The sequence below is a fragment of the Diabrotica undecimpunctata genome, chromosome 3, assembly GCF_040954645.1.
Source record: "Diabrotica undecimpunctata isolate CICGRU chromosome 3, icDiaUnde3, whole genome shotgun sequence".
NCBI classification, from domain to species: domain Eukaryota; kingdom Metazoa; phylum Arthropoda; class Insecta; order Coleoptera; family Chrysomelidae; genus Diabrotica; species Diabrotica undecimpunctata.
Window position 1 is genome coordinate 16,459,943 of NC_092805.1, and position 16,301 is coordinate 16,476,243.

The 16,301-nt window shown below is 35.9% G+C and overlaps 1 protein-coding gene across 1 annotated transcript in view; it reads right to left on the reverse strand.

Annotated features, from left to right (window-relative positions):
- Positions 1-6: 6 nt before the first annotated feature.
- The window catches only part of Taf2 (TATA-box binding protein associated factor 2), a 36,738-nt gene continuing 20,443 nt past the window's right edge, over positions 7-16,301 (reverse strand). Inside the window, exons 9-14 of the mRNA XM_072525343.1 lie at positions 16,062-16,301; positions 12,274-12,523; positions 11,603-12,149; positions 9,485-9,704; positions 8,457-8,766; positions 7-696 (exon numbers count right to left, since the gene is read on the reverse strand). Of these exons, the coding sequence (XP_072381444.1) occupies positions 331-696; positions 8,457-8,766; positions 9,485-9,704; positions 11,603-12,149; positions 12,274-12,523; positions 16,062-16,301 (1,933 nt within the window). The 3' untranslated portion in view covers positions 7-330. The remainder of the gene's footprint in view (positions 697-8,456; positions 8,767-9,484; positions 9,705-11,602; positions 12,150-12,273; positions 12,524-16,061) is intronic.

The window sequence follows — 16,301 nt, forward strand, 5'->3', positions numbered from 1 at the left end:
GAAATATTAAGTAAAAATTTTTGATGACTTTTATTAAAAAATATCTTATGTAACTCAAATTTGTGATATTAGCTATATTGTGGGCTCTTATATTATATTGTGCTTTTCACTATTCTATTCTGTTTTGAAGAGTTCTTGACCGGACTTTTGGTAACATTTCGTGGACGAATCCCTCAATCTCCCTATGCACATTTCACACAAAATTCCTCCGCCCTTTCGTGACATCTGAAATAGTGAGAAATTAGTTTTACGACATTAATATAAAAAGATATGATGGAGAATATTACGACACAATCGTAACAAATATAGCCGCTACCCTTCTTCCGCAAATTATATTGTTTCTGCGCTTCCTATAGACATGGGATTTGGACTAGGAGTCGAGCTCATCGAGCTCAACGTATCTTCTTTCAACCTCAACTTATTCGGATCCTTCTCCTTTTTTTCTTTATCCTTATGTTTATGTTCGTGTTTGTGTTTATGTTTATGTTTGTGTTTCTTTTTATCTTTCTTCTTTTTCTTTATTTTTCCTGGTGATTCGCTCTTATGCCGGGCTTCATCTTCTTTTTTGAACATACCCGGTTCGAAACCGATCGGACCGCTTTGTCCTAGACCCGGTAACGATACCGAATTGTCGGAGAAGTATTCCTGTTTTTGGACCATGGAAGTTTCTATTTTTATATCCATGATTTCTTCTTCCTAAAATATGAAAATTTGGGTTAATAATTCATGAAAGTTAATTTCATAGAAGTAGTACAAACATAGCAAAGTAAAATAAAATGGAAATGAGTGAAGATAATAAAGCGTGTTTTTTTAGAGGTATATAACTTTGAAATGGAATAAAACAAAGATGATTTTTATCAATTGACATGAAATTGACAGATCACAAACTTGTGGTGGCATGGATGGAATTCCCCTATATCTGGACAAAACAAAAACATACATCGATTGTTACAACGGGAACGACAATAAACGAAAAGAGGCTCAAATTACATCTATTGCAGGAAGAATCAATAAAAGATTTATACAAAAGAAGACTAGACCAAAAACTAGAAGAATTCAAATATGACACGTTAGATGAAATGCATGAACATATAAAAACCTGCCTGATTTCAGCGGCCTTAGAAGCTCTTGGAGAAGACGACCAAAGGAACACCCATCAGAATATCAAATTAAGGGAAGATACATTGAAATGCATAAAAGAAAAGAAAAAACTACACATAAAATACCTAAACACCAAAAAACAGGAAGACTTAGACCTATATAGAGCGAAAAACAGAGAGGTAAAGAAAAGAGTAACAAATGAAAAGAACGAACGATGGGAACAAGCATGCACAGAGATAGAACGACATATCGGAGGAACGAGAAATTCAGAATCATGGCGAATATTAAAAGCACTTCAACGAAATAAGACAGAGAAAACCCAGATCGGCAAAATTAGTGAAAACGAGTGGCAAGAATACTACGCAGAACTACTTACAGAAATCCGTCCCCAATTTCAGGAAGAGAATATAGAACATGCAGGAAATGGGGCATACGACCAGATAGAAATAAGCCTGGCAGAAGTTAAGAGAGCAATCAAGACATTGAAGAACAAAAAAGCCAAAGGACCCGGAGGAATACCAAACGAACTAATTAAAAACGGAACGGAAAAGTTATTCCGCATGCTACATAGAATGTTCGAAAGAGGACTAAATGGAGAAGAAATACCTGCGGAATGGACACAAGCATACATCACATCCATACATAAGAAAGGAAACAGGAAAAAATGTGAAAACTATAGAGGAATTAGTATAATATCGTCGGTAGGTAGACTTTACGGGAAAATTATTAAGGAAAAACTAGAAACTGAAATAATAGGAAAAATTGGAGAAGACCAAGCAGGGTTCACAGTAGGAAAATCATGCCTAGATCATACGTACACATTAGAACAACTGATAGAGAAGAAAATGGCAAAAGGTAGACCGGTCCATCTGGCCTTTGTTGACCTAAAGAAAGCATATGACTCAATACCTAGAGTCAAATTATGGGAAGCAATGAATGATCTCGGAATCCGACAAACACTAATAAAAGCAGTTAAACCACTATACAAAGAAAACAAAGTAGCTATTAAATGTGGAAATAAAGCCTACAATCCATTTAAGACGACAAAAGGACTTCTACAAGGCTGTGCTACGTCCCCTACTCTGTTTAAAATATTCTTGGAAAAGACACTCAAACCATGGAGGAGAAAGTGCGAAGGAATGGGCATACCAGTAAGAGACGAATACCTATACACCTTAAGTTTTGCCGACGATCAAGTAGTCATCGCACAAGATGAAGAAGATCTCAGCTTTATGCTCAGAAAACTAGAAGAAGAATATAAAAACAACGGAATGGAAATAAACTTAGAGAAAACCGAATACCTAACAACAGAAAACAAGGATATGAGAAACCTAGAGATAGACGAGGGAAGACAAGTAAATGGAACAGATAAATTCAAGTATTTAGGAACCATAATATCGAACCAGGGAACAACAGAAGAAGATATAAACAACAGACTGAGACAAACAAGAAACTGTATAAGACAACTAAACTCAGTGTTGTGGGATAAGAACATTACGATAAAGACAAAAAAGAGAATATATAATACCCTGACAAGAAGTATCCTGACATATGGGTCCGAAAACTGGACAATAAACAAGAGAAATAGAGGTAGAATAAGAGCAGTAGAAATGGAGTTCCTGAGGAGAAGCTGTAGACTTACAAAAAGAGACAGAATTGAAAACGCAGAGATTAAGCGGAGAATGGGAGTGCAATCAGACATAATCGACTATATAGAGGAGAAGAGACTATCCTGGTACGGCCACGTCAGAAGAGCGGACAGAGGACTCTGGATAAACAAAATCACAGAATGGAGCCTGATTGGAAGAAGAAAGAGAGGAAGACCCCGAAGGTCATTCAGAGATGAAATCGACGAGGCTATGGAGAAAAGAACCCTGCGAGATGGAGACTGGAATGACAGGGAAAATTGGAGAAAACGGTTGAGTGAAGGAAGACAGTGAAAACTGTGGAAATCCTTAGTAGTAGTAGTACATGAAATTGACTATATTCGAAAGATAATCTTTTAAGATTATAATTTAAATATGGTTTCTGCGATATGACCGTCATTTCTAGCTCTAACCTAGTCTAATCTGGAGTCCAATTTTCAATCACTTTTTCCAATATTTGTCGCCTTATATCGGTAACAAGGCGGCGAATGTTGTCCTCCAAGTGGTCAATCGTTTCATGGTTATCGGCGTAGACTAGCACCTTCACATATCCCCACATAAAATAATTTAGCAGTGTTAACTCTAGCGGTCCGAAGCGTTAAAATATGCGGTTACCAAAAGTTTAATTTATTAAATCAATTGTGGCACGAGCTGTGTGACATGTTACGCCGTCTTATTGAAACGACAGCTCCTGCACATCATGATTGTTTAATTGGGGAATGAAAAAGGGAGTAATCTTGGCTCTATAGCGGTCACCGTTGACTGTAACGTTCTGGCCAACATTGTTTTTGAATAAGTACGGTCCAATGATTTCACCAGACCATAAAACACATCAAACAGTCAGTTTGTCTGGATGTAATGGTTTCCCAAAATACATTTGAGTATTAACTTAACTCCAAATAGGGCAGTTTTGTTTGTTGACGTAGCCATTCAACCAAAAGCGAGCTTCATCGCCAAACAAAATTTGCTTATTAATATCGGAATCAACGGCAATCTCGTTCTGGACCCACTCACCGAATCTACGCCTTGCTCGTTTATGATATACCTTCAATTCTTGCGTGATTGAATGAGTTGGATTTTCCATAAAATGTATGAACACGTATCCAACTGCTGTGCAGTTTTGTACAGTTATATTAAAAAAAAAAGGGTACAAGTATTAGAAAGAGAAGTTAACGTCATCCTATTTGTGTAAAACCGGCTGGGATTTTTGGAGGTTATCAAATGTCATAAGTGATCAAAAATGCAACTCATAGACGTCAAAGACGTTTAATTTGATAGAAGGTTTAACGTTACGTACAATAAAAAATTAATATGCCTCGTCATTTAAGTGAGATTGAAAAGGCTCAAATAATTACGAAAATGGAAGAAGGATGGTCAATTCGTGCGCTAGCAAATTTCTATAATAGAAATTTGAAAACAATCTTCAGAATTAAGCAACGATGGGTCCAACAATAATCATTAAAAAGAAAAGTTGGTTCAGGGCGTTCCAAAGTATCCACTCCTCAACAAGATGCTGCTTTAGTTCAATTCTTAAGAGATAATTCATTTGCGACGTCGAAGGATTCAAGAATTCATACGGGATTTCCTGGTGCCCAACCTACTGTAAGCAGAAGGATCAATGAATCTGAATTAAAAAACCGACCAGCTGCTAAAAAACCATTAGTAACTGTTGAACATCGGCAAGCAAGAGTAATATTTGCACTAAAATATATTTACCGCAACCCACAATTTTGGAACAACGTCATTTTTACTGATGAAAAGACTTTTCAGTCGACCTATAACGGTCAAATCCGTGTTTATCGTCCAGCCAATACTAGGTTTGAAGAACGATATATTCACTCTCATAATAAATCTGGACGTTTTTCTGTAAATGTATGGGGTTGGATTAGTATACATGGACCTGGTGTTTGTTGGCGATTAGAGAGAAGATTTACTGCCGACAATTACATTAACGTTTTGGAACACGTAATGCTCCCTTCTATTGAGCAATTGTATCCTAATAATACTTTTATATATCAACAAGATAATTGTTCAGTCCATACTGCAAATGCCGTAAGGAATTGGTTTCAAACGCAAAACCTGGAAGTATTGCCATGGCCTGCGCACAGTCCAGATATAAATCCAATTGAAAACATTTGGGGCATAATTGTTAAAAAAATATATAAAAGAAATTTTATGCCACAAAATTTAGATCAATTGTGGGATACAATCTTAGAGTGCTGGGAAGATCTTGATCCAAATATGATATCTAATATAATTCAAAGTATGCCAAATAGACTAAATAAAGTTATAGAAGCAGACGGTTCTATCATCAAATACTAAATTCTATTTGTAACAGTCATTAAAATTATTCTTTATATAATTGTTGAATAAATGGTTTCGTCTAATTAATGCTCAACGCCAATGATTTATATTTTTAATAACCTGTGACATTTGATAACCTCCAAAAATCCCAGCCGGTTTTACACAAATAGGATGACGTTAACTTCTCTTTCTAATACTTGTACCCTTTTTTTTTAATATAACTGTACAAATTCTTCCAAACTTCCAAACGCTTCCAAATTTGTACAATTTGGAAATGTTGTCCGGGCGTCAAGTCTATTCTTGCTGAAATGCCAAACCGAACTTAACATAAATCACTTGACAGCTGACAAAATGGCCGACAGTTAAAAATGTGTTACCAACTTACATTTCTATACCTTTAAAAAAACACCATTTACAAATGGCATAAAAGATAACATGAGAGACACAGGAACAGCATCAAGATATGAACATAATTTATCGAATTATTAAGTTCAATAAAGCAATATAGGAGAAGCTCATTAATAAAAAAGTTTGACGTATGCATGCGCCTTTAATGTTAGAAATAATTGTTTGTGTAAATTATTTATTAACCCACTTAATACAGAAACACACAACTTGTATAATCAAACCTCAGCAAAGCAATATATTCAGGACCCTGACCCAGTAATAGATAGAAATTAAATATACGCGTTCGATGGGGAAAACTATATTCAGATTTGTCGAGTAAATGTTTAACTTTATTTAACTAATTCTTCTTCCTCTTTATAAGCAATTCTGCTTGTTCATTGGCGGATTAATACCTCTATGGAAAATTGTCACTCCATCTTTTGTGCGGTCTACCGATACTTTTTCTGCCGATTGGTGACTTATCTCTTGCTATTTTGACGACACGGGTCTCACCCATTCTGTTTATGTGGTTATTCCATTCTTTTTTTCTATTTTGTACTCATTTATATTCATTTATACACTGTACGTTACATTTTCTTCTAATGTCTTCACTTCTCTTTCGATCTCTCAGCGTATTTCCTGGAATTCTTCTCAGTACTCTTATCTCTGCCGTTTCCAGTAGCCTTTGCGTTGTGGCTGTGTCGGGTCTTGTTTCTGAGGCATATGTCATTATTGGCCTTATACTGGCCTTATAAATTTTTGACTTAATCTCAGTGTTAATGTGCCTGTTTCGCCATATAGTGTTATTAAGGCATCCTGCCAATCTATTTGCTTTTTGTACTCACTTCTTTGTCCATGTCTCCATAGCTAGACAGTGTAATTCACAGGTATTTTATTTCCATTAGGTACTTGTTCAATACTGATGCCATCAATTTCTATTTTACATCTGGTTAGTACTTTGCGCTGGCTACTATTGTTTTAGTTTTCTGAGATTAAGTTGTCATATTAAATTCTTTTGCTCTAACGTTCAAACTCTGGACCAGTCTTTGTAGATTATCTTCATCTTGGGCTATTAATATTGCGTCGACTGCGTAACAGAGTAATTTTATTTCATTGTTTCCCACTCTGTATCCTCTTCCTTTGTTAACGCTTTTGATGATTTCATCCATGATCAAATTGAAGAGCATGGGACTCAATGAATCTCCTTGTCTTATTCCGCTGTCTATTTCTATGGGTTCTGTGAGTTGTCCATCATTTTGACTTCCATTGTGTTGTTTTGGCAGATGTTTTCGATAGTTTTTATAATATTTATGGAAACTTCTCTATTATACAGAAGATGGATTACATCTTTGAGTCATACTCTAGTGATTTTTCAGTAATTTGCTTCATAACGAATATTGCATCTGTACACGACCTTCCACTACGAAAACCCTGTTGTTTCTACAATCAAGAGAAGCCTCCAACGATTCTTAGAGTTGAAGAGGCAGTTAAAAACTAGCCCGAAACAAATCACCAAGAACAGATAATCTTCCGGCCAAACTATATAAAGGCCAAGATACAATAATGGCGCTATGACAACTTCTAAAGAAATACGGAGACACAAATCTCACCCTAGTGATTGGAATATCGGAATACACTGCACACTACACAAGAAAGGAGATATCTTCGAATGCCCTAATTATAGAAGAATTGAGCTTCTATACACAGCGTATAAAATATTTTCCAATACACTATGACACCGTATGGCACTAAATGTAGAATAAAATTGAAAAATACCAGGATAGGTTCAAAGATAATCGACAATTCACCAGATTTCTACCCTCAGACAAATTTTAGAAAAAACACTTGAGTATCGCATATATACTCATCACATATTTATTGACTACGACTCGGTAAACAGAGGAGAGACGTTTAAGGCAATGAGATACGAATTTCAAATCAGTTGAGTGCAGTGTGAACCGTTTAAAAATAACAACTGTCTACGCCAGGGTAACTATCTCTTCTCTCTCTCTCTCTCTCTCTCTCTCTCTCTCTCTCTCTCTCTCTACTTTATACTGTTTAACCTAGAACTAGATGGACACAGTATGCACATATGCACGTCACAAATTAAAACCACTGGCTCAATATGTAACAAGTGTGTGTAAATCCATGGCAAAAAATTGCATAATATACAGAACATTGTATTTTTATAATAAAACAGTTGATTTCTGCCACTGTAAATGAATGCGCAACTCTTTTTTCGTTTGCCTTTTTTCGAACACACCCCATTTACTTATAAGCGAATTTATCCTATTTGGCGGTATAATTAACTATTTATCAAACCAAACAATATAAGGCAAATTATTTTTGTTGCAAACGTACTTTGTATCACGGCTATCAGAATTTGCAAATTATTCTAACACATCAATGAAATCTGCAGCGTCATCTTCATTATGACTAACATACAACACACCTTCCTCTCTGTATCAGATATCACTAACAGACGTCCAGACTCTAACAAAAGCAATAAAAGCAGTTTAGGATGTGTTCAGAGGAGAAATTTATGGGGCGGTGATTGACAGTTGTATGTAGAGAAGACGATACAACTGCGAAGTGTACAGAACAAGATACGGTCAAACACATTAAAATATGACATCTGAGGTGGGTAGAACATGTAATGCGGTTAGAGCAAAACGATCCAGTAAGAAAAACACTCATTAATAGACGCATTGGGTAGATAAGACTAAGGAAAAATTTTTCAGGAGCCTAGAACCCACGTATGGTTGTTAAACCAGAATGATGATGATTGTAGAAATGAATAAAAATGTAAATAAAGCAAACCGTGATTATTACGGGTTAAAGTATAAAATACAACTACTAGATTTAACAAAAACCATAAATATTAAAAAGATTGTTGGAAACATGCAAAAATGTAACGTTTCTATATAAGATAGAAATTGCACCTTGACTACTACTACAAAAAAAGATGTTAACAATATGCTGCTAAAAACAAAATAATATAACAAATTTCTAACTGACCTTAATTACTATCTTCTCTTCGCCAGCCACCACCTCTATATCCATATCAACTGTTTCCATTATCAAAGTCTGAGAGGTACTTTCCCGTATTGTTGGAGATGGGGTCCTTATTTTAACTTGTTCAGTCGGTTGTGGTACTGTTTTGGGAATCGGGGGTAGTTTAATTTTCTTGCTTCCGTCATGTTTGCTGGGATTCATGATATCGTGAAGCTCGGCAATAGGAAGGCACACTGGCCGTTTTGTTCCATAAAGCGTGTAGTAAATGTCGACCAAGTCGCAACGAAGTCGTGTGTCGTGGGATAACATACCGCTGTAAATAATTAGGAAGTCATTAAAATGTATTACTTATAGTAACTAGATGTGTCTTTAAGAGATAAGTAAACAGAAGGCAAATGCTGTTGTGGACTATCGAAAAATGTTTTTAACAAATGTCTATATATAAAACGCATTCTTCTTAAAGCAGGATTCATTTAAAGCGATTAGTGTGCATGATTTGCAAGCAGATTTTTGGGGTGGTTGGGCATGCGAAAATTTTTCCCATCACGGGAAAAGCGGCATCCTTTGATCTTTTGTAGGCATCCATTGATTATTGCCGCCATATGTGACACGTGTACAGGTGAGTTGTAAGCCACGCTCCATTCCAAGATGCCGCCGGGTTTCTACTGACCCAATGATGTCACGTGGCCGCGCCCATTAAGATCACGTGGCCAATTCAACATGGCGACTGTCAGCTGTCAACACGTGGTTAATCTAACATGGAGGCTGTCAAGGCTTCTGCTTTTTGTCTGTCACATCGTCTGTAGGACACTTTGACGTAAGAGACTAAAACGTTACAATAACAACAGGCTACACTTCGATAGGTAAACGGTCTCGAGTAAGTAGAAGGTAGAAAGTAAGTGATGACGGGATGAAGGTACAAACCATCCCGGAATACCGCTTATAACGCCCGATAACAATGTATATTTACATTATTATTTTTTAATTTTATGATAATTCGATAAACACCACTTTTAGTAAAAATCACTTACTTTATATTGGACCATATTCTTTCTACAAGATCTGGAACGTCCAATTTACTTCGGTGTGCTCTTTTGAACGGAGGATTCTTAATCAAGATAGTAGCTAGTTTGTGCTTGAGACCAGGATCTGGATCATTTTCTAGAAAATCCAACACATACTGCAAATCTTCATATTTACCATCTGCTCGTACGAAGTCTGCTAAGCATTCCATTGCGGATAATCTTACATCTAAAATATGACACAAAAAGAGTAAATAATCAGGGAAAGTAACGTAAAAAAAGGGCATTCACCCGGACGTATAAACCGTCCTCTGTTTCCAGTAGCAGTCATTCATTGGTTAGTGATCGGTGAAGTAGCGTCTGGGGGCTCGGGATACTGAGACCTCAGAAGCCCTAAAAAAGACATCAAAGGGAATGTCGAAAGCTAGGCGCAATGATAATCGCGGCAATGCATACAATGTATACAATATGTATTTCAATACATATTGTAAGCTCATTGAGAAAACCTGACCATTTTATTGGTGTTATTTAAATGAACTAGAAACGAATTTTTGGAATGAGGTATTATTTGCCATATTTGAAACTATTTTTATTTCCATTAGAAGAGGCACCTGTCCGTCATTTTTACTGATTACGTCACTAAAACGTCATCGAAACTATGAATATAGTTCAGTTAACCGAACATCGATAAAGGAGATCGTACACATCTTATGGAATATGTAATGTCACTCAAATGCAATAAAATTTTCATGAATAGATTCGTATCGAAATTACAATCATTTCATATCACTGTGCCAACTCTGAATTTTGATTAATAACGCCGTAAATTGATATAAATAAATCTAAAATCAAATGGGTATGCATGTGAGTTAGAGTGAGAACAGATATTTTCTGAAACAGCAGTTCATAAATCTTTCTATTATCGTAATGACTAATGAGCTTAAAAGGAATCAAATATAAGAATGCACCGGGACCTGGAGTCATCTCACCTGAGCTTATAAAATACGGATCAAAAAAATGACACCGGATGATACAATGGATATTTCAGAAAGCCATAAATGGAGAACAGCTCCCAAAGGAATGGACGGAGGAAAATATGACATCTATATTTAAGAAAGAATATAAAAAACGATACGAAAACTACATAGGAATAAGCGTAATATCATCAATAGGAAGATTATATGGTAAGATACTGCGAGAAAAGATAGAGCAAGCAATAAAAGGCAAAATCAGGGAGGATCAGGCAGGCTTCACGGCAGGAAGATCATGCATAGACCACATATACACTCTGGAACAACTGTTCGAAAAGAAAAAAGTAAAAAATAGAGATATACATTTGGCATTTGTGGACCTGAGAAAGGCGTATGACTCTGTACCAAGGTCAAAACTATGGGAGGTGATGTACAAATTAGAAATACAGACGGAACATCGTAGGAGACTTCACCACAACAAAAGGGCTCCTGCAGGGTTGTTCCCCATCTCCAACCCTATTCAAAATATACTTAGAGAAAGCCTTGACTACATATAAAAGAAAATGCGAAGGCATGGGAGTACCGGTACGGAACGAATACCTATATACGTTAAGCTTTACATATATACCAAGGCTGGCCTTACCTAGGATGGACCTAACCTCGCGATAACAGAGTACCTATCTACAAGTGAAAAAGACAGAAGATCTACAGATTGACGACAACGTAACAATCAAAGGAAAAGATAAACTCAAATACTTGTGGTTTATAATCACGAAAAAGCAAGAACAGAGGCAGAAATTACACAAAGATTAGGACAAACAAGAACAGCAATCCGACAACTTAACTCTGCGACAACTTAATGTGCGTTTTCTTATAAGTTGAACAAATTTCTGAGCGTGAGAGTCTGTAGACGCGCATTGTACACTGATGATTTTCCAAAAATAGACAAATTATCTCAACTTCTGTTAAAACTTGGCAGAGAAATGGTGAAATGTTTAGGTTTTAACTTTTTCTAATTTTTCTACCAGCCGGTATATAGAAAACTAAATATGGAATTACCTGCATCAAACACCTCTACCTATAGTTGATTTTATAATTAGTCACTTCATATTCATAATTTGAATGGATAAATATAAGAAATAAAAGTATTACTTACCAATAAAATGACCATAAGCTGCATAGCTCTTGAACAGAGTCGGCCGACTTGGCAAATGCCCAAACTTCTGCAACTTCCTAATTGCTATCAAACAAGCCATTGACACTGTATATTTATAACAAGGTAATGCTTTTTCTAAATTCAACAGCCTGGTAATCTCTTCCAGGATCAACTTGGTTTCTGTGCTGAGACTTTCAGCTGTTATAGGAGTACCCTGCGCAACAACGGACACCACTGGTGTTATGGTATTACCTAAAGCTTCTACCAAAGCCGCTCTATAATAGTTATCAGAATGTCTGTTCTTTGAGTTGTCGTTGTACTTGAACAAATCTAGCAAGAAGCGAACCACTTCAGGAGGGCAAATGCCGAGAGTGTTTCGTAAACCAGCCATTGCGAGAGGAATGGTTTTCTGAAGGTAATAGTGCTGAAAATTCTGGAAGCTGTTTTGTCGAATTATGTGCGGAGCTGCAAAAGACCCGAAGAATTTTCGGAATATCGCCAACATCGCCGGAGGACCGGCCCAGTTGGCTACCATTGCATTTGCTACCTAAAAGTAAGTCAAGACAGTAAGTTTCCAAAACATTATCAGAAAATCTGTTAATTGTTTACAGTTTGCCGTTGGAATATAATATAAAAGATAGATCAAGCTGCGGTGCTACTTAACATCTTACCTTTGTTAAACAGTTGGCCGCTCTACATCGAACTTTGTAGTAACACTGCTCACTTTCGATGGTGTCAGTTAGAGCTAAACGAGTCGGAGGAGTGGGATACCGCTCCAAAGCAATTATAGCTTCGATTTGAGCTGTAACATCTCTCTCGTGTCGAAGTTGGTACTGCCATTGGTAATCAGGCTGTTCTATAACAACTGACCTCAGAAGAGTCATTTCCGGATCCAGACGTATCCATAAAACCGGTGAATCACTAAAAAGTATTTATATTAGAACCGATTACTTAAACATGTCAAAGTGTGAACATATTTTCAGACTTAATAATATATTCATAACTTAAAAAAAAACTACCTAACTTTTTGATGCAAGAAATGAGATTGCCGAGGATAAATTGTATTTCCCAACTTTGCCACTAATAAAATGGACCTTTCTAGGCTACTGGACTTGGGCGTACGTCACTTTCTTTCCAAGGTACGTTTAAGCTTAATATTTTAATTGCCCTTTTTCTAATTTAATAATGTATCTCTGGGTAATTAAATGAATCCAGTCGAGGTGCCAATAGCTATATATCATTATATATACCATTTTCAATATCTAACAACTGCTTCGATAACACAATTGCTGCAAAAGCACTCGCATGTTATTTGTCAATTGGAGCGTCTTTAAATATAATGGGACTAAGCGAGACCAGATGGCCTAGATCTGGCGAAATCGAAGTCGACTGTGCCAAAATATACTACTCAGGAAATGAAGATATTCACCACTATAATAGCGTCGCGATAGTGGTTGATCGCAGTTTTTGTCAGGCTGTAACTTGTTTTGTTCCTATATCGGATAGAGTGTTAATGATCACAGCTCAAACAGCGCATAGAACTCTTAATATGTTACAGGTGTACGCCCCCACTGCAGATAAAGATGAAAATGAAATAGAAGAGTTCTACAATGACATTAAAAAAGCACTAGACAGCACCAATAATAGAGATATAACAATAACAATGGGGGATTTTAATGCCAAATTAGGAAAAGGTAAATTCCAAGACATGACTGGGAAAGACTGACGGAATTTTGTCAGGAGTTTGAAATGATAGCGACAAATACATTCTTTCAGTTACCACCACGTAGATTATATACATGGAAATCACCTATGGATAGGAAAGAAAAAATTATCAGAAACCAGATAGATTATATCCTTATCAATAAGAAATACCGTAACTCCATCAAATCGACAAAGACATATCCAGGAACAGATGTGTCATCAGACCACAATCCAGTAATCGTAAAATTCGAAATCCACTTAAAGAAAATAAAAAATCAACAAAAGACACAACCAATAAGCACTCTGCTAAAACACCCAATATAAAAGGAGAACTAACGTTGAAAATTATCGAAGAGTTAAGCAAAACAATAATCAATAATAATGAAGATTCCAACGGAAAATGGGAAACATTTAAGAACACATTAATGATGCCAATTAAAGATACGCTGAGTAGTCACAAAATCGATGAAGCTAAGACTCCATGGAAGACAGATGAGATCCAGCAACTAATGGACAAAAGAAGATCATACAAAAACAAAAATGTAAACGAATACAAAGCCACACACAAGGAGATCAGGACAAAAATACGGGCAGCTAAAGAGAAGTGGTACAACGACAAATGTTTAGAGATAGAAGAACTCCAGAGAAATCATGACAGTTTTGAATTGCACAAAAAAATTAAAGAATTAGCAGATATAAGACGGTCCAACAATAGTAACACCCTGGTTGATACGAATGGTAAAATAATATCTGATATCAAAGGCAAACTAAACAGATGGAGAGAATACGTACAAGAATTGTTTGATTGTTTGAGGATGACAGGATACAACAAAATAGCATGAACGATTGCGAGGAACGTGATATAGGTCCAAATATAACTAAGGATAAAATAATACATGCAATAAATCTGGCAAAATCTAATAAAACTGCGGGGCCTGACACAATTCCAACTGAAATAATTATATTAATATCAGAAGATCAGATCAATGTATTAGTAGACTTATATAATACTATATACAATACGGGTATTATTTCGAGAGATTGGCTCAAATCAACATTTATTACATTACCAAAAAAACCTAACGCAAGGGAATGTAATGACCACCGTATAATTAGTCTAATGAGTCACACACTAAAAATATTCTTAAAAATTATCCATTTAAGAATTTTCAGAAAAGTGGAACAAGACATCACTGAAACCCAATTTGGATTTAGAAATGCCATGGGTACACGAGGGGCATTATTTGGATTTAACGTCCTCATGCAAAGATGTATGGATGTAAACCAACCACTCTATGTTTGTTTTATTGATTACAATAAGGCGTTCGATAAGGTCCGACACAACCGTCTTATACAGTTACTTAAAGATAAACACATTGACAAAAAAAAACTTAAGAATAATAACTCATCTCTACTTTAACCAAACAGCAAAAGTTAGAGTAGGCAAAGAACTTTCGGAGGAGATCCTACAAGATCTACAGACACTTTTAGATAATGTAGTAAATGCTAGTGAGGAAAGCGGACTAACGCTTAATGCTAATAAAACCAAATTTATGACAATTTCCAAAACACAACAACAAGACATTTTAAACATAAGAGGGGTTCCAATAGAAAAAGTAAAAAAATACAGATATCTTGGTACAATTATTAATGAAAATAACGAGTATACAGAAGAAATAAAAATGAGAATTGGACAAGCTAGAGCAACATTTAATAAGATGAGAAAAGTATTGTATGCAGTATAAGTATGCAGTAGGGACCTTAGTTTGCAACTCAAAATAAGAATATTACGTTCATATGTGTTTTCGGTGCTGCTGTATGGGGTGGAGGCCTGGACCTAAAAGAAAGAGATGAGCGATCGACTTGAAGCATTCGAGATGTGGACCTACCGAAGAATATTAAAAATAAGTTGAGTAGACCGAATAACAAATGTTGAGGTCCTCAGAAAGATGACAAAGGAAATGGAAATCATGAATACGATTAAGATAAGAAAGTTACAATATCTCGGCCACTTTATGAGAGGGGATAAATATGTGTTGCTACAAACCATAATGCAGTGAAAAATACAGGGAAAACGAAGTATTGTAAGAAGACGCATCTCCTGGCTCAACAATCTGAGAAAGTGGTATAATTGCAGTTCCGTCGACTTGTTCAGAGCTGCAATCTCGAAAGTGAAAATAGCTGTGATGATTACCAACCTCCTTAGAGGAGACAGTACCTAAAGAAGAAGAAGAAGAAGCATGCGTTTAGTTCATCGGCAGCAGTTAATTGGTAAATAATTATTAAATAATGAACAGTTTGAAAATAGAATCATGGCTCCATCAAAAATGTTTTTGATTGTCTCGAATATCTTTCAAAGTTCTGTCCATTCCCTGTAATAACCTCTTGTGGGCCAATGTACATTCATCCCAAGCGTATAATTTACATACTTTTAAAATCTTCGACATTGCTGTATTTTTGGCGATGCTGCAATCTGGTGTTTCAGTAATTTGTATGTTTAATGGTAATTTCAAGGTAAAATTTGCAATTCGTTCGCTTTTCAATAAATATTGTTCTGAAGCTATTTTCTTGTGGCATCTTAAAGTAACTATTTTAATGTGAATAAGCTACAATTGAAGTTTAAAATAAATTTATTGACGTTTCAATTTCCAGGAATTCGTTTTCAAAATACAAACAATGTTTAATTACATTAGAAAAAAACCGCGAATTTATTTGACCGTACCATCATTAACAAAATAAATATTAAATAACTTACTCCATTGCACTTAAATCCATATCAACTTCTTCGCCAGTGCACAAAGGAATTTTCTTTTTCTTATTCCTTCGACTTTTTGAATGGCAAGTTATGTCCGATTTCACAACGGTGTTCTCTATTTGCAGACTGTGCTTAAATGTACCATCTAATTCCTGTAGAGTAACTAAGAGAGGTCCAACGTACTTCCGGATCCCTAAGGATGATGTTGCATCTTGTCGGATTTCCAGTTCGATGGTATTC